Source organism: Tasmannia lanceolata, unplaced genomic scaffold (genome assembly GCF_043159265.1).
Source record: "Tasmannia lanceolata isolate RefF3 unplaced genomic scaffold, GAP_Taslan_0.1 ptg000012l, whole genome shotgun sequence".
Taxonomy (NCBI): domain Eukaryota; kingdom Viridiplantae; phylum Streptophyta; class Magnoliopsida; order Canellales; family Winteraceae; genus Tasmannia; species Tasmannia lanceolata.
Window position 1 is genome coordinate 44409110 of NW_027518689.1, and position 26725 is coordinate 44435834.

At 38.5% G+C, this 26725-nt stretch overlaps 1 protein-coding gene across 2 annotated transcripts; it reads right to left on the bottom strand.

Moving 5' to 3' along the window:
* Positions 1 to 121: 121 nt before the first annotated feature.
* LACS9 (long chain acyl-CoA synthetase 9) lies at positions 122 to 26347 on the bottom strand. 2 transcript variants are annotated; one of them, XM_077392716.1, is made up of 12 exons: positions 26036 to 26347; positions 24385 to 24918; positions 24002 to 24082; positions 22555 to 22827; positions 21501 to 21632; positions 21208 to 21381; positions 20900 to 21129; positions 16266 to 16383; positions 3574 to 3705; positions 3348 to 3482; positions 3038 to 3244; positions 122 to 450 (listed from the first exon to the last, which is right to left on the bottom strand). In XM_077392716.1, the coding sequence occupies exons 2-12, from the start codon at positions 24826 to 24828 to the stop codon at positions 286 to 288; spliced, it is 2091 nt and encodes a 696-aa protein (XP_077248831.1). In that variant the 5' UTR covers positions 24829 to 24918; positions 26036 to 26347; the 3' UTR covers positions 122 to 285. The 2 variants fall into 2 exon arrangements, with proteins under 2 accessions (XP_077248831.1, XP_077248832.1); XM_077392717.1 differs by having other exon boundaries at positions 24385 to 24772; positions 26036 to 26342.
* Between the last annotated feature and the right edge of the window lie 378 nt (positions 26348 to 26725).

A 26725-nucleotide genomic window follows, 5' to 3' on the forward strand; every position in this document is an offset into this window, starting at 1 on the left:
TCTTTTTCGATGTAAAATGGGCGTAAAAAGTAAAAACAAATCGTATGCCCATTTTTAGACTTGAGTCTGAAATTTGTTATAGGTCCATTTTACGTAGAAAGAAACAGAGCCGAGAAAAATATTGCCCCACAAAAGATAGTTTGATGGCATTCAGATGGATTCTGAAAATAAGAAACAGAGTAATAAAAATTGGACTTAAAGAAAGAACGAAATAATCAAATCTTGAAGGAAACCTCACTACTCACTACAAAATAAAAAAGAAAACTGAATGAAATAGCTTGGCCCTCATGCATATAACTTCGTCAGATCCTCAGCGAACGCCTTTTTGACAACTTCTCTCTTGATCTTGAGAGCAGCAGTGACCAGACCGGTTTCGGGAGTCCATGCATCAGGAAGCAGCTTGATCTTGGCTGGTATCTCAAACTTCTCCAACTTTGCATTCTTTGATGCCTACAAGGAGAAATCAGAGTGAAGATGGTAATGTTAAATGGCCATTGTCTTATCTATCCGTAGACTAGAGAAAACAACTTGGCGTACTTTGAATTGCAAGGGTGCAATTTGGGTCAGGTCGGGTTGGGCTTTTGCTAAAAAAATGAATTGGAATCAACCCAAACCAGACAGATTTTATGGTAAAAGCTCAACCCAAATGCCCAAAATCGACCCGACCTGCACCCCTATTGAATAGTAAAGCAAAAGCAAAGGCAAAAGCAGAGCAGACGACATTTGAGTTACAATCTATATAAGACTAAAAAGCACAAGGGGTCAAGAATTGGCCTGATAAGAATATGGCCGCACAAGTGTAGGCCACATCTACTCTAGCACTTGCAATTGCCTTCAGGACAATGGATTCTGAATACTACATGTGAATGCTACAATAGAATGCAACATCATTATAATGCAACGAGGCACACCCGATATTACATAGTGGGACCACTTTTGGTTAATGCCAACCCATTCATCCAATGGGCCCTCCCTAAGATGGATCTGCAACGACCCAAAGATCACCATCAATCAGTCATTGAATTTGAACTTTGACTATCTGTAATTTTTTACTGTTGGCACATTCAACAACAAAAAATTCATATAATTAGATGTTAAGATCGCATGATTTGGAGATCCATCTTAGCGGCTATCAAATGGACAGTTCAAACCAACCGAAGATGGGGCTTACTATGTAATAGTGTGCGGGCATGCCTCATTGTATTACAAATTTACAATGAGGTCATGCCATACTGACGTGTTTCTCATGAATACCAAAGCTAATGTTTACTACTAATTCATGTTCATCATCGATAGGCTCTAATAAACTCAATAAACTGGTTAATGTGTAGTGGTTTTGTTGGATAGGCTCTACTCTCAAATTGAAATTTTCTGGTATGTCTTCTTCTACAAGAGACAAAATTTTACTTTCTCAAGTTCATCCACATCATGCCATTTACCAACCCTTTAAGCCCTATAAGGGCACTGCTCACTCCCTCCTTTACTCTTCTGCAATCCACCATACCAGAACTGTGTCTATTCTGGTTTTTTTGAAATATTTTACGAGATCCTCATTCCAATATTTGGTGGACTTTGACAGTTCCTTTGAAACGAATTAGTGTTGGAAATTTGCTATGCTTCAGAAACAACTTGAAGGAGAGAGATTGAATTACCTATGCAGCATTTTGAAGAACCTAACAATAATATTGGGTGACAAGTCTATTAACAATAATAAATTGGTCTTCTACTCAACCTATTCCTCGTAGTGACAAATATTTCATCTCTATAGGTGTAACCTTTCACTAGGGTATTCCTTTCTTTCTAGAAGAACTCCGTGACAAAAAGGCCGCTATTCACATTGCTACCAATCCTGTCTTCCATGAGCGTACAAAGCACATTGAAGTGGACTGTCACTTCATACATCACAGGATCCACCAAAGAGAGATATGTACCACTTTTACTCGGTCGGTAGACCAACTTGCCAATGCCCTCACCAAGCCCCTAAGCAAAGCTAGACTTAGTGATATTTGTACCAAGCTCAATATTTACATTTCTGCTTGAGGGGGAGTGTTAGAAGCGTATTTGTTTGTGTGTGTGTGTAAGTGCCTAAGGGCATAGTGGTCATTGTACTTTCCATCTTTATATAAATACTTTAGTGAGGAGGAGAAGACCCTAACTCATTCTTTCCTTCCTTCTCTTCTCCTCACCACTCTCAACACTGTCTATGATCTGTGGACACGGATTCGTGTGTTGAGTGTCGACACAGATACGAGGTGTTCGATATGGTAAACCATAAAAATCTAGAAATGAGGAGCACACTCATAGGAATACATACATATAAAGTTACTGATTAATAATCATATAATTTGCAACGAAATTAATATGATATTTATTTAACAAACTAATAAATCTTAAGATTAAGAAACTTTAAGTCTAATACAAGCATGGGATAACCAAATAACAATACATTCATCAATTTAGTCTATTTCTTTTTAGTCTCCAATATACAGCAAAAAAGAGAGACCAACAGGATACAATGAACATAATATTCAAAGAAGAGTTTGTTTAGAGTTTTAGATTCAGGGAAGAGGGATAATAACATATATTAGTAAAAGGAAAATTAACAATAAGATAAGAGCTAATGATAAAACAGGAGGTAAACTCTATATCTAACAATAAACAGTATTTCACTTGATATGGTACGAAACGTCTCGCCACAACCACATTAAGTCTGACACTTCTACCAGTATGCTTACAATTGTCGACATGTGCTGACCCGAGTGTTAGCAACAAATTCAAAGTGTCAGCTAAATCATAGGTTGATGTTTAGTAGAACATGAATAACATTCTACCTCATGAGCTTGGCCCTCTGGTGGAGAAGTAACTCAGACAAAGAAGAATTATTATGAAACATATATAAAAATTCAGTATGTTCAAAACAGCAAAATTTTCAGACGACACAGTTCATAATAGTTAGATGCCCTGATATCATACTAAACTAAAGTGAACAAAGTGAAAAAAAAAAAAGAAAGAAAGAAAGAAGAGCTGATATGCAAACCTTTACTAGTGATCCATGCACCTCCTTCATGGTTTCTTCCTTTTGACATAAATCTGAAAAATCAGAAAAACCAATCCCATGCTTCAGAGCCCAATCTTCCAATGCATGTTGCGAAGGAACCACAAGAGCCACACAGTAACTGTGAAACGGATCAGCGTGCAGCATTATACTGTCCACGTAAGGGCTCACAAGAAGAACAGCTTCCACCTGCAACGGATAGTTTTTTTTTTTTTTTGAAATGGGACGAATATGTTACTTTAAGGGAAAAAATATATGGCAGGAAACATCTACCAATGTACAGTGTTCATACCTTTCCAAGAGAAACATATTCTCCATGCTGAAGTTTCACTATATCTTTTTTGCGGTCAATGATTTCTAGGCAACCATCGGAGTGGAACTGCCCAATGTCACCAGTGTAAAACCACAGCATTCCTCTCTCATCGACCTTTTTTCCATTAAGACATAAGCATACAAAGTGATTACTCCCCAGTTAACTACGGGCAACAACCACTCAAGATATTGAGAAAAAACCCCACCTTGTATACTTCATTTGTTTTTTCTTCGTTTTTAAAATATCCTATTGTAACATTTGGACCGCCAATAACTATTTCCCCTCGAGGCATTGGTGAGTCTTTAATTAAATATCCCCCTTCCAGCCAATCAATCAACTGGATATGAAAGAATTCATATTAGTATGACAGGATTGTTTATGATAAATTAGAGGACGGAGTGCAATCATAAGTACACAAGGACAAATATATCCCCAGTGATAAATCTAGATTTCGTATATTCAACAGAGATTTTTCATATAACAAAAACAAAAACACATCAACATATTAAGCACACTAATAGGCTAATATCAGTACGAAATCTAACAGATCCACCCAAAAAAAGTTTTAAACACTAGATAGATTCTTTCTGAAAGAAAATAATTAAAAAGGAAAAACAGCAATGACTCAATAGATACTTTCTTGTCGCATGTCACATATGCCCATGATACTTCCTGAACTGAGTTAGGGTACAACCACAAAAGTAGAAGCATTGTCGCAAAATTAATAGGTTCAAACAGTACTTATGATTTGAAGTTTTTAATTACAGGAACAAAAAATGTCGTATGACGAACTATATTTCTGAACTGACATGAGAAACACCAACCTAGGTGAGATATTTAGATTGAGAGTCTCTAAACAGTAATCTCATATAAAAGTATAAAAGATAAATAACGCCTTTCTCCAACAGCTTAAGCTTTCGGAGAAGTTGGTAAGTTGACATGGTATCAAAGCCAAAGGTCTCGAGTTCAAACCTCCCGGATAGCAAAAATCCACATGCGATGGTCGGCCCAAAGTGGGACCACATGTGCCACATGTTTGCCAAGTGGGCCACACGTGCAGAGGAGTGTTAAAGTATAAAAGATAAATAACGCCTTTCTCAAACAGCTTAAGCTTTTGGAGAAGTTGGTAAGTTAAAAGAAACCATAGTTCCCAGCATGTGAAGTAAAGGTGAGAGGCGATGCAGGAAGCAAGGGGTAATTGGAAGAGAACAAGAAAGTAAAGAGGAAACATGTTGGAAGCATCTTGGAAAGTGAACATGAAATGTGTAGGAAGAGTCATTCGAAGAGAACAAGAAACACATAGAAAGAGATAGGGCTATAGTGCTTAAAAAGGAAGGGTTAATGTAGGTTGGTGATGGAGGGCCATACTCACGAAAACATCGAGGGTTGAACCCAAGGTCAAAGATGTCAACCCCAAGTTTTGTCGAAGTTTCACTGAAGGACTGGGCCCCATTAGCAAGTTAATGAGTGATTAAAGAGTGCTTTATTAAGTTAATAAGTCATATGGATACGTAGAGTCTTGAGTTTATGAGTGTTCAGAATGGGCCCCACCCAGGCATTACATGATTGTTAAAGAGGGAGCTCATCTTCGTCAATTTTTTTTTTTGGAGGGGGGGGGGGGGGAGGGAATTTCTCGAAAATGGCATATTTGTTTTTTTGGTTTTTAGCTTGCTTGGGCAAGGGATTTGGAATTCTCTAAAACACATCCAATATATAATTTAGGTTGTTGGCAATTTTTTACGAGATTTATTGCACGAAAGTAAAAACCAGAGCTCTCGACTTGTGACAATGAGATTTCTTCCCTTTAGATCTTGAAGTGATTTATTGATCGCTCGTCCAAATGATTCCATCGGTTTAGTGGTGCGATGCCCTGAAATCTATCCATTTTATCCTCTTAAGGTGATATTAAACCATTGACTTCGATAATTACCAGAAAAGATATCTTTCTTAGATCTTCAAGCTTAATAAGGAAAGTTCAAATCTTTCTTACAAATTTTGCTAAACAAACTTGGGCGACCAATCTGATCCAATCAGATCTGGAATTCAATGTCCAGGTCGGTTGATCTCAACAATTGGATAAGTGAACTTCTCTATTTTTTATAGATTTCTTAGATCAAAGTTCCCATCAAAACTTAAGTTTTACCAAGAACAAGGGGAATTGTTGAAGGGTATTGTAGTATTGTTGAAGGGTATTATTGTCTTTGTACATGTAACCCTACTTTGGGCTCTATATATACATCATATTACATATGAGCTCCCTAGTACAGACTCCATCTTCTCCCTCACTCTTCTTCTTCTTCCTCTTCTCCTTATCCAAAATAACATGGTATTAGAGCCAAGTCTGATTCATTGAAAAATCACAAAAGAAGAATGTAGGAATAGAAAGGAAGAGAACCCCTAGCCTTGCTTCTCCCTATCCATTTCCATCTCTAACCCCAACTCCACTTAAACCGTAGCCATGCTCCACCCCTTCTCCATCCTTGCGACAACCCTAAGCCCCTCCCTCCCTTGAAGTAAAACCCACTTTGCGTTTCTCCACCCTTTGTGGATCCCTCAACCCTAACACATTGCCTTAAATCCCTAAATCCCAACCCTTTCGTAAATACCCTTTGTAAATCCACCCACCAACTTTTCCAAAAAAAATCCCCCTTTTGTAAATCCATCCCTTCCTCACCCAAAATCCAAATCCTTGTTTTTTTTCTTCTAAATCCCTAAACCTAGAACCCCTATTTGGTTCCTATTCCCCATACCCCTTTCTTTATCGTTTGAGCCCCCTCCCTCCACTCCATCCTAATCTCTGTAGTCTCTTTCTCCGTAATCGTTGTGTTTTATGGAGTTTGTTTTGACTGCACGCCATCTGTTTGATGAAATGTCTGAGAGATATGAGGTGCCTTGAAATTATTCTTTTCCGATGCAAGTTGAAGGCATTAAGCCAAATGCAATCCCGAGGATAGAGTGTTGTGTTGTTGGTGGCTCCGGCTGATGTTGCGCCCTCCTTCTTGGTTGGGCTGATCGTGATGGTGATCGTCGTTGTTGTGAATCTCACTCTTGTTGATTGATTGATCGTTATTGTTATGGGCTCACGTTGTGAGTAGTGTTTGTTAGTGCTCCAAAGCTGCGTGAGGTGTAGTTGCTTTGCGTTGATTTCCGCCTTCGTTGTGGTTGTGGTCATTTGTGTTGCTTTTGGCCTTGTTGTTGTTTGTGGCTTGCTACCCTCATTCTCATGCCTACCTCTTCGTGTTTTATCGAAGCCGTGTGATGTTGTGTGGCACTGTAGTTGTCTATTGTTGTCTTACATCAATGGATATTAGGGAAGAGAGAAGAAAGAATGAAGAAAAGAGAAAGGAGAAGTGGCGTGCAGAAGAGTCAGTCATAACTCTCTCCCCACACAATGTAATATATTATATATATATATATATATATATATATATATATATATATGTGTGTGTGTGAGGATATACATGAAATGACAAAACTAACCCCACTTAAGTCTGGTTCATATACGCCTAACGTTAACACTCCCCGTCAAGCTGGAATGTATATATCCTTGTTACATAAGTCACTCAATCTCACTATGCTTAAGGGCTTCGTAAACATATCTGCTACTTGATCATTTGATCTAGTGAATACTATGCAACTCTCCCCCTTTTTAATTCTATGACGAATAAAGTGACATTGCACTTCTATATGCTTATTACTCTCATGGAAGACTGGGTTATGTTCTATTATGAATGGCGGACTGGTTATCATAGTGAAGAGAACCGGGAGATGAGTAGGGAAGCCCAATCTCTGACCTGATCGATCTCAACCATATCAACTCACTCCCTGTATAGGCCATGGCCCTATACTCTGCCTCTACACTTGATCTGGATAAGACATCATGTTTCTTGCTCTTTCAGCATACCAAGTTGCCTCCAACAAAGGTACAATAGCAGGTAGTCGATCTCCTATTTGCAGGGGGTCCTGCCCAGTCTGCATCGGAATATTCCTCGATTCTCGTAAGCCTGTGTTTCTTGAAGATCAATCCTTTACCAGGAGACTTCTTCAGGTATCTCACGATCTGTGTGACTGCTGACAAATGTGATGTCCGTGGTGCACTCATGAACTGACTAGCGACTCCAACATCATAGAATATGACTGGGCGTGTGACAGTCAGATAAATCAATTTCCCAACTAAGCATTCGTACCTCCCTGGGTCCTCCAGAAATTCTCCCTTTATCAGGAGAAAGCTTGATGTTGGGATCTATGGGTGTCTCAGCCGACTTTGCACCCAATAATCATGTCTCCTCCAGTATATCTAGCGCATATTTCCTTTATGACAGGGATACCCCTTCACGTGAGTAGGCTACCTTTGTCCATAAGAAATATCTAAGGCGACCAAGGTCCATAGTGCTAAACTCTTTCTAAAGAAATTCCTTCAGCCTGTGTATGCCTGCACTATCACTCCCAGTAATAATAATGTCATCAACATAGACAACCAGAAAGATCTGACCATCCTTATTCCTTAAACTAAGAGCTGAACACATAATGGTCCACAACGCACTAAGTCATGCCAAACCTAACAACGGCTTCACTGAATCTCCCAAACCAGGCATGGGGAGATTGCTTAAGTCTATACAAGGCTTTGCACAACATACAAACAGAATTCTTCATCTTCCCCTAAGCAACATACCCAGAGGTTGCTCCATATAGGTCTCTTGCATTTCACCATGCAGGAATGCGTTTTTGACATCCAACTAGGGGCCACGACATATTAACAACAAGTGAAATAAGAACTCTAACTGGCGGGATTTTTGCAACAGGGGAGAACGTATTTGTGTAATCAATCCCATAGGTTTGTGTACCTGTTTACGACTAGCCTTGCCTTTAGTCTCTCTATTGTACCATCTGGTAAATATTTCACTGTGAATACCCACTTACAACCTACTGCCTGAGCCCCAGGAGAGAGAGAAACCAACTGCCATTTATGATTAGTCTGCAAAGCACTCATCTCAGCATCCATCACTGCTCTCCAACCAGGATGTGCCAAAGTCTCTGAAACTGAACGAGGTATAGAGACAGAGGAAACAGAGGGCAAAAAGGAATGAAAAAGTAGAAGACATGCGAGCATAAGAAACAACATCAGAAATAGAGTGCTTTGTAGAACGAGAACGTGTACGGGATGATACAGGAGCATCATCAGGTACATTCAAACAAACAATTACCTCAGAAGCAGTGGATGGATCAGCCGACTGTGGAGGAGGTGGCTCACATGAGGAGCCGTCGGCACATGTGGGTAATGCAGGCTGTGTTGAGGAAGACAAGAATAAATTTTAACCTTAGGTGATGAAGAGGATGCAGGAGGAACAGGAGCAGGCAGCGGAAGTGGAAGAACAGGTGAGGGTTGATGAAGAAGGTTCCATAAAGTATGGTTTATCCTCAAAAAATGTCACATCAGCAGCAAAAAACACGATGAAGGTGTGGACTATAGCACTTGTAGCCTTTCTAAGTGCGAGAATAGCTAAGAAAAATACACTTGATGGCATGTGGAGCAAGCTTATCGAGACCAGGTGCTAGATTATGAACAAAACATGTACAACCAAACACTCTAGGTAGGGCTGCAAATGAGCCGAGCCGAGCTTTGGGGTGTTCGGGCTCGGCTCGTTTAGTTTTTATAAAGGCTCGTGTTCGGCTCGGCTCGTTTAGTTTTCGAAAAAGATCTGCTCGGCTCGTGAAATATTCGAGAAAACTCGGCTCGGGCTCGTTAGGTGGAACGAACCGAGCTTAAGCTCGGCTAGGCTCAAGAATGATAAAAGCATACATCTGTGGGATTTGAACCCAAGCCCCCTCTAAATCCAGCGCCTTAACCACTCGGCCAAACTTTCATTTGTGATAAACAACCCACATTCTTTTATTTTATATATAAAAACAAGCATAATCCAAGCGTTAAAGCTCGGCTCGTTTATGAACCGAGCCTAAAAAGCTCGCGAGCTTTTCCGAGCCGAACTATACAAAGCTCAAGTTCGGCTCGTTTATTTGGCGAGCCTAATTTTTGGGCTCAGGTTCGGCTCGTTTAGTAAACGAACGAGCCCGAGCCGAACCCAAACCATGTTCGCGAGCCGGCTCGGTTCATTTACAGCCCTAACTCTAGGAACCAAAGGAAAGGGATTCTCTAACGGATGTAAAACTGAAAATGGCGACCTGTTTTGGAGGACAGATGAGGGTGGACGGTTTGCCAGAAAACATGAAGTCAGAATAGCGTCAAACCGGTATGTCTTCGGAACATGCATCTGAAATAAGAGAGTGCGTGTCATATCAACCAAATATCTAAGCTTCCTCTCAGCAACACCATTTTGTTGAGACGTATGGGCATAGGATGACTGATGTAAGATGCCATGACTAGAGAGAAATTGATGAAATCCACTAAAAGAAAAATATTCACGTGCATTATCTGTGAGCAAACATTTTATAGAGCATGAATACTGTGTATAGATCTCATCATAAAAGGAACAAAACACATTAAAAACTTCTGAACGATCTTCTATTACATATAACCACGTCATTCGTGAATAATTGTCCACAAATACAATAAAATAACGATGTCCAAATAATGAAGGAATTCTACAAGGACCCCAAATGTCTGAAAGAACAAGCTCAAATGGAGTCGACACATGACTGACTGACCTAAGTGGGGAGGAACACGATGGTGTTTTCTATACTGACACGACTTACACTAAAAAGAGCTAATAGGACTGGAACGATAGAAGAACGCTGAAGGCGATTCGTTGGAGGGTGACCAAGGCGACACGACTTAAGTCGTGTTTTCTATACTCACACGACTTACACTGAAAAGAGCTAATAGGACTGGAAAAGATAGAAGAATGCTGAAGACGATTCGTTGGAGGGTGACCAAGGCGACAGTGCCACATGAATGAGTCAACAGAGGCTCTCAAGGCCTAGAATGAAGGTGCACTATCAAAGTAATAAAGGCCACCTACCTCACGGCCCGAGCCAATCCTCCTCTCAGTCGCAAGATCCTAAAAGACACAATATGATGGAAAAAATGTTAGAGAACATGGTAGATGATGAGTAATTTGCCTAACAAAAAGTAAATACGAGGAAAACAAGGAACACGGAGTATCGAAGAAAGAAAAATCAGGACCAAGTGATGTATCTCCTGTACCAGAAACAGGACACATCGTCCCATTTGCCAAGGTGACAGAAGTACTGGCAAAATTAGGTTCAAAGGAACTAAGGAGGCTACTGTTACCCATCATATGATGAGAGGCTCCAAAATCAATGAGCCAAGAACCTGACCGACTGAGAGAGCAGAATGGGTTGCTACCTTCCTTAGTAACAGTGGCAGTAACTGGTTTTCCCTCATCCTGGTAGCGCAACAGAGCCTCATATGCCGTGCGTGAAATAACTATCATGTTTGAAGGAGTCGGCTGCGAGGGGTATTTTCAGAGATAGAAGTAGTTGCGCCTGAAACATGATGAGCAGCATGTGAGGGTCTCAGCTCTGGATGTAAATCATAGCAAAAATCAACAGTATGACCCTCATAACCACAATGCGTACAGTAACGGGATCCACAGCCTCCCCCTGAATCTTGACCACCACATCCACGGCCTCCACGAGTACCACGACCAAAACCAGTCTGCACTGCAAGAGCAAAACGCTCCATGGAGGAATCATCGGGGACCTCTGTCCTCACAGCACGCTGAACTCATGAGAAGGTCTCAGTGAGGGACGATAAAGAGTCCTTACCAATAATCAACTGACGGATCGGTAAAAAATCACGACCCAAACCATCAAAGAACTGAACAAATCTCAAGTCGCTTTTCTGCTTAGCCAGGACGACAGGATCTGTAGAAAAAGGCTAGAATGAATCTAGTTGTTCACAAAGGTGAACAAACTCAAAATAGTAATCCAAAACAATTCGATCACCACGCTCCAGACGTCGTAGTGTCGAGTACGTATCACAAATCCGTGTCAGATTATTCTCACCAGAGTACAACGTTTTAATATGCTCCCAGATCTGTTTGGCCGTGAAAAGGAACATCATATGTTCTGCGCAATCTGTGGCTCCATGCTATGAAAGAGAAGAGTCTTAATGTGTGCATCTTCTTGGTGCCACTGAATATGGTCCTTACTTTCGGCTGACGAAGGAGCCGAAGTGAGATAAATAGACTTCCCTTGGGCTCTAAGATAGATATGAAGAGAGCGAGACCACACAGGATAGTTCTTGCCATTTAGTTTAACGAATGTCATCATCAGAACCACAGGTAGGGTCATAGAAGACCCAGAAACCCTAGTCGAAGAGGTAAGGGTCGTCATAATGAATCTCCACAACTACAGTAACTATGAACACAATCTCGGCACGACCAAGAGACTACCAACAAGCAAACCACAGATCAACAACCATCGAACCACGAATCGACCACGAATGAAACAGAAACACCACATCAACCAATCAACAACCAAGTCTCATGAAGCCACCAACAACTACCACAAACATACAATCAACTATGACAGGTACGGAAAAACCAGCCACCAAAAACATACACCACCAACAACTATTGCAAACATATACCACAACCAATAACACCAACATTAATTTTTGTTTATGGGATAGAAATGGGCAGCACCACCACAAAAATACACCAACATAAGACAAGCGCCCAACAATCAACTGGAACGAACCACGAGATGATAAAGATCCAAGAAAAAGTGTTTAAAACATCAAGGCAAAGAAATGGAAAAGGCTTTAAGCGAGTTTAGGGACTTATTGAGATAGTTTAAGGGATTAGGGTTAGTATTTGACCGTTTTAGGGGGGTTTACTGGATGGTATTGTACACTAAGAATAAAGAGGGTGGGAATTGCAAGAAAAAGGGTGATAGAGTGGGGCGACAATGAGGACAAATAAGAGGGAGGGGTGCAATTAGGTTTAGGGTTGATTAGGGTAAGGGGTAGGGTTAGGGAATACGCACAATACTAGTTTGGGCTAGGGATCTCGATCTTCAACCTGAAGCTTTGATACCATGTTGTCTCACATCAACGGATATTATTGAAGAGAGAATGAAGAAAAGAGAAAGGAGAGGTGGCATGAAGAAGAGTCACTCGTAACTCTCTCCCCACACAATGTATTATATATATATGTATATATATGAGGAAATGCATGAAATGACAAAACTAACCCCACTTAAGTGAGGTCATATACACCCAACGTTAACATCTGCCTTGTTGGTGGTGATGGTATGGACTAATCATGTTGCCGTTATCAATTGGTCGTTGTTGAAGCTATCTCTCCTGTTGGTTGGTTGTTGTGCACCCCTTTGTTGTGCGCCCTGTTGGTTGGTTGTTGTGCTCCCTATTGTTTCGTTGTTGTGCGCCCCTTTTTTGTGTGCCCTGTTGGTTGGTAGTTATGTGCCCCTTTGTTGTGAGGCCTGTTGGCCCCTTTGTTGTGCGACCTGTTGGTTGGTTGTTGTGTGCCCCTTTGTTGTTCGCCCTGTTGGTTGGTTGTTAACCATTGTTTTGGTAGGCTGATTTTATATCGCCCTGTTGATCGGTTGATCGTTGTTGTGGTAGGCTGATTTTGTATGGCCCTGGTGGTTGGTTGGTTGTTGATCGTTGTTGTGATGGGGGGATTTTATATCGCCCTGTTGGTTGCTTGGTTGCTGATCGTTGTTGTGGTGGGCTGATTTTATGTCGCCCTGTTTGTTGGCTGGTTGTTGGTTCCTCTCACCTTTCTAGTTGTTGGGCTTCTTCTTCTATTGGCGATGTGTTGTTCAACTGATGTCTCTTTATGGTACTTCGCCGTTGTTGGTTGTGCGCCCCTTTGGGGTGCTTATTTGCTAGTGGTTCGTTATTGTTTCCCTGCTAAGGCGCTTCTATTCTAACTCTTCGTATACAGATCAATTGGCCGTTGTTCTGATTCAGGGGGCAGCTCTGTGGTGATTCCACTGGCGGTAGTCGTGATTCAGGGGAGACCATTGTTCTAGTGGTCATGGCCCTCGTCATTGTACTCATTGTGGTAGGGATGGCCACTTAGTTGCCTTTTTTGTTATGCTTTTCATTATGTATTCACCACACCAGCTTGAGAGGGAGTGTTGTAACAAGCTGGAGTGTGTATGGGTATTATAGTTTTGTGTAGGGTATTATAGTGTTTGTAACAAGCTGGAGTTCTATGATATATACACTCTTGCTTGAGGGGGAGTGTTGAAGGGTATTATGGCCTTTGTACATGTAAACCTAATGTAACCTTACTTCGGGCTGTATATATACATCATGTTACATGTGAGCTCCCTAGTGGAGACTCTATCTTCTCCCCCACTCTTCTTCTTCTCCTTATCCAAAATAACAGGAACAAACTGGACGGATATTAAAATGATTAGATTGAATTATCCAAGAGCTGGCCCAACTTTAAATAAATTTAGATCTTCAATCCTAACCATAATTGAATTTTCGAGATATATTGGAGGGTTAGATTTAAAGCTATTTTTTTTGGAAAGCATGTGAAAAGTCAAATATGACCATTATTTTGTGGACGTTCCTCTATAAGTTTAACATCACATTCGATATTAGAGCAACAATAATCAATATTAGACAGCTAGTTCAATAGGAATTAGCTAGTAGTATATTCCCTACTGATCCTGCACCAGTTAGGGTTAGAAGTAGTTAAAGAAGAATTCACATCGGATTAGAATTACAAGTTTTAGGGATTTACAGTTTTACAAGCTTTAATTTTTATTCATTTTACCAAGTTTCTGAAAAAAAATCACATAAGTTTTCTTAGAAATATAAAATGAGTTTTAAGCATATATTCTTTTGGTATGACCAAAAGGAGAAAGTGAGAAACACACTTTTAAGAAAATAATAACCTAAATGGGAATCACGATGGAAGCATACTTCCACTAAATTTAAGATAATCAAATCCAAATGAAAAGAAGCGTGTACATAATTAATGTTTTGTGGCCATGGATGTACAACATAGAGTTCATTATAAACAGATTTAGAAAGAGTGAATCATCAATCATCAAGACTTTCCATTAAAAAAAATCAATCATCAAGACTTATATTGAAAAGAGAGTTTGACTTGTGACATGTCATTAGGTACTGACTGTTGTGTGGCTGATATGTGGATCTCTCTAAAAATGGCAAACATTAGATATCATGGTTGGAAACCTAACTGCTTATCCATCCAAATTAAGTTTGGTATGTCAGACCTGCTTCAGTAAGTTTGCTAAGTTCATAAACCAACCCAAGGTGTAGAATTTCCAGTTAAAAATAGGCCACTTCACAGTTTGAACCCTAAATGAGTGAACCAGGTAGCCTACTTGAGGATGAATTAAAAATGAAGACATCCGTAAAAAGGTGGGGGTGGCACCAATTGAGGAGATGAGAGAGCACCGATTAAGATGGTTTGGGCATATCTAACGTAGGCCTTTGGATACTCCAGTGAGAAGAAGTGACTTGTGCCAAGTTAAGGGAGTAAAAAGAAGTAGGGGCAGACCGAAAACAACTAGGGTAGAAATAGTGAAGAAAGACTTGAGGGCTAGGAACATAACAGAGAACATGACCTTGGATATGAGAGAATGTAAGAAAATGATCCATGTAGACGAACCCAACTAGTGTCATGATTAGACTTAGTCAATTTGAGCCAGGTAGATCCTTTCACCTTCTTCATGAAAATTTTCTAAAGGATTCATTAGGCGACCCCAACTAGTTTGGGGCAAAGGCTTAGTTGAGTTGTAAAATCGCCAAATCCAGATATAATCATGGAAAATACAGTGTAGACCCAAGAGACCAAAAACTTCAATAGGTTTAATCCAGTGGAAGGCTAGCATAACAACAAAATGACAATAGGACGTGGATATGTGCTCCCAAGAGACAAAAAACTTCAATAGGTTTAACTCAGTGGAAGGCTAGCATAATAACAAAATGACAATAGGACGTGGATATGTGCTCCTAAACTAAGATATCTTCTACAATAATTGTCAATATATATATATATATATATATATATATATATATATATATATATACACACACACACACTAGTAAAAAAATCCCCCGCGATGCACGGGCCGACAAAGAACTGTACAGACTAGATCATAGGTTGATCCAAACCGTCCATGTGATGGAACACAACATCAATAGGTTGTGCCCGTAAAATCATTTCCATAGGCTGATCCTAGCCCTCCAATCTATAGACATTTCCATAATTAAAAAAGCATAAAGGAGGGGGGTAGGATTGAAATTATGTGGCTTTAATGGGTGCCTTTGTTAAAAAGCATAAAGTAGGGGATAGGATTGAAAATATGTGGGTTGAATGGGTGCCTTTGTTGAAAAAAGTAAACAAAAGTGATGTGTAATTCTCATAGAATTTTGGGAGAAATTCAAATTATATATATATATCTTCTACAATGAAGCAGAACACATGAACCAAATTGCAGCTTAGTTTATTTCTTTTTATTTTTTTATTTTTTTGAATGGTAGCTTAGTTTATTTCTTCAATAGAAGATTTAATATATAGAACTGTGTGAGAAAAATTGCATTGCTTAATATGTCTTTCCAGCTTGTATTAGCAACTGAATAGGATGTTATGAAACTCTATGATGCCAACCATGTGGAATAGAATAAACAAAGCCAAAGGGTGTCCTTGCAAATTAGAACAAACAGATCATCTCAACAGAAACAGTCAAAGGGTAAAGTCAAATATAAGGTATCTGATGTTCAAAACTCGAGTTCAACAGAAGTACATAAATAATCTCTCCTCGACAACAATCACCAATCATCAACAGGATCATAGTATATAAAAGTTCTCAGAAATTGAGATCTCAATAATTTTCCCTGAGAAATTCCTCCATTTACTAAAACATTTTCCGTATCAGAGATGGAGGTGGATTATTTCTTACCTTCACAAAAGAGCACGGAAGTGGAGCACCAACACGACCAACAGATGTATCATCATGCTCAGAAAATGTCCCACCGGCACAAGTCTCGGTGAGACCATACCCTTGCCCAATTGGAGCCCTGGAAATAAAATTATAATATAAATACACTGCAACAAACAAATCACTAAACCAACTCGTTAATCCGCTATTCACCACCAAAGGTGACAGATCATTTGAACCACAATCAGAATAGAAAAATATAAATATTCTTGGACTAAGAATTTTCTATTATACTACTGAGTGAAAGGAATTTCTATTTTGAATATTTCTACCTCCTTTTATAGCATTCAGATACCTCTTGTTCGCATTTTCCTAAAAACAGCTGCATTTCCACCTCCTTGTGTTAGTTGTTTGTTGAAAATGGCCCCATTTTCAACAAAAGACAAATGGGTGTGGAAATGCTGACAAAGGTAGTGGAAATACCATTTCCCATTTCACAAATGTATCTAGAATCACTCGGAAGGTCAAAATTAGTGAACCCGGTAAAGAATAACAAAGATAAATGGGTATTTATGCAAAGAATTCTAAGGAGAGAAAACATATCACATGAACCGAATTATTACACCCGTAATCAGGTTACATGAAGCATTGTAAAGGAAAAGGTGGTTTTTTCTTGCATAATGAAACTACTAAATAAGTAAATAATCAAATAAATAAGGTAAAAGATGAGATATAAGAGAAAAGTGACTAAAAGAAACTGCAGAAACAAAAGAATGAATGAAGCAATTCATAAGCATTAGAAAGTCCAAATCCAATTGAACAATAGAAAACGTGTGCTTTTGCAGGACCTCCAGTTTCAGTTATGAATATCCTTGTCCATTTATTTAGCTTTAAGAAAATGTTAGAAGATGCAAAATTGAAAAGAAAGATGCTGTAAATTTCGCAGGATTTATAGAGAATGAGCCAAGAACATAGCATTTTCTGGAGTAACAGTCTTCACAAAACAATGCTCTTAAAAGTTGGATATATTATAAATATGATAAATGGCATGCATGAGAACTAGAATCTAAAGAACAAACAGAAAACTTAAAATTAGGCACTTCAATAAAGATAAAACAAACTGCCACAGAAGCAACTTATTAATGGATCATGAGAAACATGTGCATGCAAGGATACAAGTATAAACAAAAGGCATGCAATCAATCCTCTCTGCTGTACCATTATAGACATACATTAGTATGTTACAAGTTACCCCCAAGTTGCATTCTTCCATGGATGGGTGATACATAAACTGTGCAAATATTCTGGTAAAAACCCCTGAGGTTTGGGAGTTTTCACTGACAGGGATTTCTCAGCAAAAATACTCAAAAGTTGTTAGTGAGAATTGGCAACTCATCAAGGAAAGTAGTTACTTGTCCGATGTTTTTTTTTTTTTAAAACATTAGCAAAATTTATAAGGAGAGAATGAAATTTACAGCACGGGCAGAGCTTTTCCAAAGTGTTTTATGCATGGTTTTAAATTTCCACTGAAACCAACATGAAATGACCAAAATGTTCTCCTTTCCATCCCCTCTGAAGTGCATACCAAAATCGAAACATGTATCGAAATCAAAATCCTAAGTGTATTAATGGTATACTATATCAGTATATGTTACATAATTTTTTTTACATCAATTGCATGTGAAATGTGGTGTATGCATTATGAATAAATATCTGTATGAATTACATGTGAAATATGGTACTATGTACATGCACGACAGCGCATGCCACTAGGTATTCGATGTTATTAAATCATTATGGGTGATTGTTTTGCTCGTGTGATGGTTTTTTTAGTATGTGCTTGTTCTAACACTTCCTAAAGTTTCTTGTTAAATGTCCATGTGCATATGTTTCTATACGGTTTGATGATTTTATAAGATTGTCACCGAAATTTCTATCCAAAGCTGACATGTTTCCATTTCCATCATGACCGAAATGAATAGTAAAACCAAAATCTAAAACCTTTTGACTTTTGTAGGACAGAAAAATTTACTTGCCTACCTTCTCTTTAAAGACCAATATCTGCCATCTCTTGTAAGTGAGAAGGTATGAAAACGGCTGTAAAGTGGAGAACTTCTTACCTGGATTTTGATGGTGCTTTTCCATCCTTCATGTGCCTTTTTGCTCCTTTGCTTGATGAGATTGGAGGAGTAACCAACAGGATGGATAAATTCTGGTTTTTCTTGTTTTTGTAGTTGAGAAGGTTATTTCGGTTTTGATATCTTTAAATAGTCCAATGGTTATAACAAAAACATTAACTGTACTTGTGAAAAGTTCGAACTTGTCCAAACATGCTTCTCTTTCTTGTTCTTTGAAGACAGATAGTAAATCATTGCAGTTTCATGCATATTTAAGTTCGACGTCCAACTCTGTCGTGAAAGTTTTGTATGTTGTATTATGTTTCAAATATTCATGACTTCTCCAGTAAACATGAATTCACTTTATTTGCTTCAAACCTGATGTTATAAAGGTTATCAAGAACTGACCCACATGATAAAGTTCAGCTCTAGAAAAGAATTAAAATTCTCCACTCTGATTCAGGGAAAGAAATACTTATCATGAGCTTAAGAATTTAATGGTGACTAAAATTACCATTCACAGGCATACCTACCCTCATACTCAGTGAGGCGATTTTTTGAGCATAAATTACCATTCACAGGCATACCAACCCTCATACTCAGTGAGGCGATTTTTTGAGCATATATATATATATATATATATATATGAGGAAAAGGATTATACGCTCGAGCGTACCAAGCTTATGGTACGCTCGAGTGCCCAAGCACATACGGGCCCACTTTGTTATGATGATCCAAAGCATTCATTTGAAAGGCCATATCATAGATAGGGTGTGTACCAAAAATCAGCTCCATAGGATCATCCTAACCCATCCATTTGTGGAGGGCAAAATGGACAGACCACAAATCTGCCCATTTTTGCCATCCACTTTTGGAGGGGTTAGGAGGATTCAATGGAGCTGATTTTTGGTACACACCCTATCTATGATAGAGCCTTCCAAATGAATGCTTTGGATCACCACAAAAAATGTGGGACCCATGTGATTGGGGCACTCGAGCATACCATAAGCTTGGTACGCTCGAGCGTATAATCCTTTCTCTCTCTCTCTCTCTCTCTCTCTCTCTCTCTCTATATATATATATATATATATATATATATATATATATATATTTTTTTTTTTTTTTTTTTTTTTTTTGAAAATAAATTATAAATTATATGTTTTTGAACACATTGTTTTTTAGCATATATTGTTGAGAACACTAACACTGCAGTTTTAGATAAAGACTTTTCTCATTTGTAAATTGTTTTATGGGACACTTGTATTTTCAATTTCACGGCTTTTGATGTGTTAGTTTTACTATTTCCTCATGAGCATGATAAGTTATCCACTTGTTCTGTTAAATGGGTTTTTCTTTGATATGGTGAAATTGTAAAACTCAAAAAAGTAATATTGGTACAACCCATTTGTGCCATCTCAAAGTCTCCAGACAGTTGATATGTTCTCTTCATAGAACATCTTCCTAATTATGCACTTGTAGTTGGCTTACAACCTTTTTATCTGTTCTTCTTTGTATTCTTCTTTGGTAATGCCATCTTCATTCTTGATATTTCCTCTTTTTCTAGATGAAGTTCAATTCTATCTTTCTTATGCTATGTTTGGTTGCTTGGGGTGGCTGGGAGAGTAGTGGAATAGGAAGTCAAAGGGAGGAGACAAGCATTTTGATTTGCCTAGAATTACCTCGGAAAATTGTGTAGTAGTGTTTGGTTGCAAGGCATATACTCGAAGAGTAGGAGAAAAAGTAGGGGGTGTCATTACCAATATAGGGAGAGAGGAGAGAGAGGGAAGAGAGAGAAAGAGAGAGCATCATTCCATAGAAAATTCAACCATAATTCTTTGCTTTTGGAAGAAAGAGACAAGCCATTATTACATGAGAGACATCCAGACGAATCAAAGGGAGTCCTATGCATTTTGGCAACCAAACGTGGAATGGCATGCCAAATCCAAACCAAATTCCGACGGCTGCCGAGTTTTTGTGCAACCAAACGAAGCATTAAAGAGAAGTATTTCCTTATTATGTAACTGGATCTCATTTGCATGTTCCATCTCCACCTCTCTAACAAACAACTCCAAGTTCATCACGGGAAGAGGGAAAATGTTCGACTTTCAGAGATTCCCACACCAGATATGGATACAGGCGTAACAAACTCTTCAAACCCATATATGGATACAGGTGTAACAAACTCTTCAAACCCACCAAAGTGACTGTAGAACAGGAACAACTGATTCTTGTAAAGCTCAAAATCAATGTATAACACATCATACACTGAAGGAGAAGGAATGAAAATGATAGAATTCAATCCATGCAGGAGTTTAGTACAATAATGAGTATAAGAGACTGGAGATCTTCAGCTCCACAGCTTGGAGGAGCTGATTTAACTGCTTTCTCAGTTATTTTCAGACGTTACACAAACAAGAAATAAGTTCTATATAAATCGCTGTCAAAATCAGCACGAAGACCAGTTCATAAAGGAGAGTTCATTCTAAATAAACTTCTATTTTGACAAGGAAAATTAAAACCTATTATAGTAGTACTAACCCAAGGCATATGTTGATGAATCTTTGTGTATCTCCAGAGAGAGGAGCACCCCCAGAAAGCAGAAAACGGATGTGGCCTCCGAGAATTGCTCGAACCTTTCCAAAAACAAGAAAATTCCATAAGATCTTCTCTAGGCCGCATGCCCCAAACCAACTGCCATTCATCGCAGACAGCCTACGACTATAAGCAATATCAAATAGTCTCTTTGAAAGTCCACCCTTCGTATCTACCTGAAATATTATAAAAAGTCAGTACTGGTCTAACTGATCTCACTTCAGATATCAAGTCTACAAAGAAAAACAGTGAACCTTCTTCCGCACACCATCTCGAACGCGATCAAGGATAGCTGGAACAGCAGTCATCAATGTCGGGCCCAATACAGAAGCATCACCCTTTGTTCCCCTTTTTATCTTGTTCGATGTATCAGTAAGAGTCAAAGGTGATCCATATCCTATAGCACTCCCAACGGCAACAATTACATTCTACAACACCAATATTCGGATTAGTTGAACATACAAAGGAAAAGAATCTTGATCACAAACGCTTTGAAAAGCTTATGGAACTACTCTGGTTTCAGAATCCAATTAATTAAGTGTCATACCTCAGCAGCTAACTCAAGAACATGAGCTAGTGGAAGATATGCCAAATAAATGTCTTTGCTACCAAGACCGGGGACAATTGTCATGACAGCAGCAACAGTAGATAGGATGTTTCCATGTGTCATCATTACTCCCTGCAAGAAGTGGAAGCTATCACAAGGAGTACTTAAGATAACTATTCATCAGACCTTAAAATTTCAAGCAATTTCGTAAATTTAGAAAATGAAACTACAAATGAGAAAATGTTAAAGTTGCTTATTATCCTCTTTGGATGCCTAAAAAATTATTTGCATGTAATTTATATGGAAGTGGTTTTGAAGTTAAATATGTTATTTGAAAATAATTGTTACAATAAATTCAAAATGATACAGTCAATGGCTTCGAAAGAGGCCTTAATGTTCCATTTGCAAATAAGATTAAACTAAAATAATGACTGATTCCAGTGGCATCCAAAGAGGCACTAAGATTTCAAGTAAGTTTTCATATGCAGCTCCGCTTCATTTTTCAGTCTATTGAAAGGACACTAAGTGGAAACATTTCAACCAAAAAACACAATATTATGATCGTTTCTTTTATACTCGTCAATCAAGAGAGTAAGTTTGCATGCTAGGTAAACTCTTTTAAAACATCACATTAACTGATATAATATTCCGTAGATTACAGAAATCATGACATAAAACCAAAACAAGTAGAAGGAGTTCTTGGTTATAATATAACAAAAAGGCAAAGTGATTTTCATTTTAATTAGAATATCCGCATTAACTAGAATATCCACACTCCTAGAAAAGTTATGGCATGGAAAATGAGGATATATGGGTAAATATAAGATTTTTATGCTCAATTGGAAACTCAGAAATCATCCTCTTGGTTTCTCTTTACACATATCACATACACCTCTAAAGTTCAATCCATCTGTAGAATCAGCACTCCAAGCACAAGTAAGCATTGGTTCAGTTGTTAACCATATGCACCAAGCATGGCAGAAATGAAACCCCATAAGCCATTATCCACTCACATCTCCATAAAAGAGTTCTAATAATAAAATCTGGCACCAACCTTGGGCAAACCAGTACTACCGCTTGTATACATTATAACTGCAATATCAGCTGAAACAGGCAAATCTGCATCAACAGGATTTTCTCGGCCCAATCTCTCCACATCAAGGAATGAGGTTATTTCCCAGCTAGTGCTCCTCCCAAGTGATGATGCTTCAGTTGAGATTCCATCATCATCCATATATATTACACGTTTGACTGTGTCAAGTTGTCCACTAATGTCTAACAGCTTTTTCAGTTCTTTACGTCCACAAATCACGGTTGAAACCTCTGTCTGCAGAAGCAAAGCAAACATATAATATAATGGAAGCATATGAGATAGATATTAAGGATTCCATTAAAAAATAGAGAAAGATGGACAGAAAATATAGTTACCACAGAAGGTGAATGCAAATTAGAGTCCGAAAATATCAAGAATTTATGTATCATGGTATGAGTAACAGAGTTACCATGTTACGAGAATGATGGTACTTCTGGACCTCAAAACATCAAAATAGATACCAAAAGTGGACAGACCTCAAAACATCGAAATAGATACCAACAGATTTATCTGTAATCAAGGTGAGCTACAAATAAGGATTATATTAAAGGAGTCATGCATACTAATTGTACTATATCTTTCGTTAATGAAAAAGATGTCTTTTCCACCGTTTGACAACTCCCGGTGTCAATCATTGATTCGCTTGAGTCTGCTCAATTTTAGCCCTATTGGGTCAATCAAAAACTCGTTTGACTCACCCAAGTCAATAAAGAACTCACTGTCAATTCATTGACTAACCAGCATCGACTCAGTTTTACCTTGGGGGAGTTTTTTGCCCTGGGTACGAGCTCTTAATTTTTTGGGAATGACAACCATTGACATATTGTTCACACTGAACCAATGTGGCCAAGAGCGATTGTGAAAATGTGAACAGATGAATTAACAATGAATCTTATCTTCTTTGAATCATTGGAGAAGCGCTTCCTGAGAAGAAAAGATATCAAGAGTCATATCTCAGATCCATCAGAAGTGGGCAAATACACTGGGAGCAAATCTATGCTAGTCAGTTAGCCAAAGTACAGCATGGTTCTTTCCCAGGTTCCTGCATTATATGCGTTTACTTCTCTGTCCTGGAAGCTCCCTACTTCATTCAGCACCGTCTTTGGCATTTTCAATGAACTTCTGCCTTTTTTAGCAAAAGAAAAATGTCAACAAACCCTAAAGATCAGGTAATAAATGCCACCTACTTATAAACAAATCATTTTCCACGAACATGAATTGCCTGAGGACCCAAATTCAATAAATTCCCTTGCAATTATTCCTGATCAGACACAGCCATAGATTAAGCTTGTCTGTATTTGTGATGGGGAAGGGAAATGATAGAGGTCACTACTATCTCAGAGCAGAACACAAATTATACGAGAGAGAGAGAGAGAGAGAGAGAGAGAGAGAGAGAGAGAGATGAAACCTCATTTAGTGAGTGAGCAAGAGCCTCCTCCCCCAGTGATGCATAGATGGTGACTACTGTGATATTGCGCCTGAAGCATCCCTATTCCAAGAAAATAAAACCAGTATTAACAAATTGTGGAAGTCGCTATCCTGCAAATCAGAACAATCATCCTATTGGCCACATTTTCCATACAACCAAAGGACTGGAGAATGCCTAAACAATGTTACTTTTATAAATTACTCCCCCTGTGATGAAAAAAAAATTACCTACACAAAAAATCTAGCTCAGATAAACTAGCAGCAGCTCATACGAATAAGAAAACAGATTTACATAACAAAAATCAAAATAAGCACCAGAAGTATGATTTATTCGGAATGTAAAGGCATGTTAATATAAGACACCTGTAAGGCAATAAACCACTCTGCTCGGGTATCGGCAAAGATTGCAGCACGTTCTTCCTTCCCATGGCCAAGTTTCACTAAACCAGATGAAAAGCTGCACACAGATTCAAAAGCTTGAGCATAGTTCAGCCACTCATAGCCTCCCAGATGAAGCTTCTCAAATGACCTTCCATCAATTACTTCCATTTCCTTTGCAATGAGCTTTCGAGTGCCAAGTAAGCGCTCCCCTGCATGTTTCTTGCATGCCTGCTCAAACAGCTCTGCAAGTGTCGAGATTCCTTCCCATACAGTTTCTACAGGGGATGTAAAACGATAATTTCGGATTGTGAACCCAGGTTCTCCACCAACACTGACAGGCAACCCCCGTTTTTTACCCTTTTTTGAATTCCTGAACACCAGAGAAAATAGAAGAGGAACAAGGATGCCAATAAGATATTTATTCATCTTTGAAGTATACGCTTTCACCAAATGTAGCAGAATCTTCTAAACCAAAATTATAAAATCAGGATGGGCTTCTGTCATTTCTCTGCAAACCTGCCAAAGAATATTTGCCAGAAAAAGAGCAGCCCAAAGGAAATCAGTAACTTCTTTTAGATGCATTGAGGAAATGAAAAGATCTGATATATCATGTCCCACAATCCAGGCTATGCCATTTCATACATATTAGAGCATCTTTCTCATTCAGTGCCAGTGGATCCATCCAAACCAAATCGAAGTTGCCAATACTTTTATGGAATTAATAAGATATTCATCTTTTGGTAAACGTTATTGAGTATTCAGCATTATAGATACCTTAAGTTGCTAATGAATGAGAAACCTTATCAGTAAGTCAAAAAAAAATGATTGGAGATAGAACCAATGTCAACATTGAATCTTACAAAGGAATCCAAGTTCTCAAGTATAATCATCAAGTGAGCCAACAAATAGAACAGATCTAGTGAGCCATCAAGGTTGACCACTGACCAGTGCCTTACTAGATGAAAACTTTTTAGAGACCAAATTATGAGATTTTTTTTACCGGACTTTTGGGATTTCATAATATTTGGACATGATAGAATTTATGAATTTTAAAATTAAAAAAATACCCCATCGTTTGGAAGTTAAGATTTTGACCCGACCCGAAATGACCGAAGGTCGAATTTTGTACTGAAAGAAAATATGCCATCGGGCGAAACTAAACGAAAACAATAACTGTGATAGGATCCCATGGTGCTCACAAGAATGCTCATGCAAAACAGACAACCACTCTCCCAATCAAACTCCAACATGCATCATTTTTTATTTCAGTTACATAGAATGAGCCTAATAGCGACAAAAAATAAATATGAACAAGTTAGTGACAGCTTTCTGTAGGAATTCTAGTAACATAACATACATGAGATGGTCCAATATCTTGTAAATTAATCAAATAAAAAAGAATTACATAATGTATCATTTATTACTCCAAAATCATAGAGATCACAAAACAAACAATTTAAGAACGACCGCTCTACAATACAGATAAATGTGTGGATTCTTTGGAAATTACAAGTATTCATGTTCATATGTACATGAATTTGTATATCTAGTGATAAAAAACCCTAACATATAGAGAAAATCGAGCCATGGAGGATTCAAATTCCAGCACACCAAGTCAAATCAAAACAATTACCTTTGATAAATGCTATATATTCAAGTCCAGTTCAAGAGATCTGAATTAAGAAATTCGGAGAAGAGATCTAGAAATTAAAGTAGAGAAACTAGGGTTTTGTTTTGTTTTTTTCTTCTTTCTTTGTTTAGGGCGGAGAGAAAGGAAGAAGAGAAGATGAGGATGAGACAGAGGAAGCATTCGGGTGGAGTTGTATTTATATGAAGGGAGAGGGCGGAAATATCGAGATTGTATGAGGTTGGAGTTTCAGAAGGGATTTATTTTTCCTTTCTTTTTTTTTCTGGTGTTTTGTATTCTCTCTCTCTCACTCGCTTTCTCTTGGAAACGAAAACCTACCAACTTCCCAGTCAGCGTTTCGTAACGGCTGAGTAGGCCCTTCTGAACGCTAAAAATAAAGCTGCTTCTGTATTCACATAGAGAGATGGTGACTGTTGAGTGTTATGCACTTTCGTAACGGTTTCTTTTTTAGATACTTTTCACCCTCTCCTCTTTCAGTCACCCCCCTTCTCAAATCATTCCCCCGATCCTCCCTACCCTTCTCTCACCACTTGATACTTTAATATTACATGGAAAAAAATTCATGGTTTCATGGTTTCCAAACATGGGATAAAGGTTTTAAAGAACCTCGGCTGCCGCCCAAGTTTTCAAGTTTTATGTAGTAGACATAAGAAACTTTAATATTTATAACCGAGT

What these genes read in the sequence shown, in the direction of transcription:
- LACS9 (XM_077392716.1), bottom strand. Translation starts at nt 24,828, where the DNA reads ATGAATAAATATCTTATTGGCATCCTTGTTCCTCTTCTATTTTCTCTG. An exon ending in GTAGTACTGGTTTGCCCAAG is followed by an intron (nt 21,633 to 22,554) that starts GTTGGTGCCAGA and finishes CACTTCTTGCAG; the next exon opens with GGAGTAATGATGACACATGG. An exon ending in AAACAAATGAAGTATACAAG is followed by an intron (nt 3,483 to 3,573) that starts GTGGGGTTTTTT and finishes AATGGAAAAAAG; the next exon opens with GTCGATGAGAGAGGAATGCT.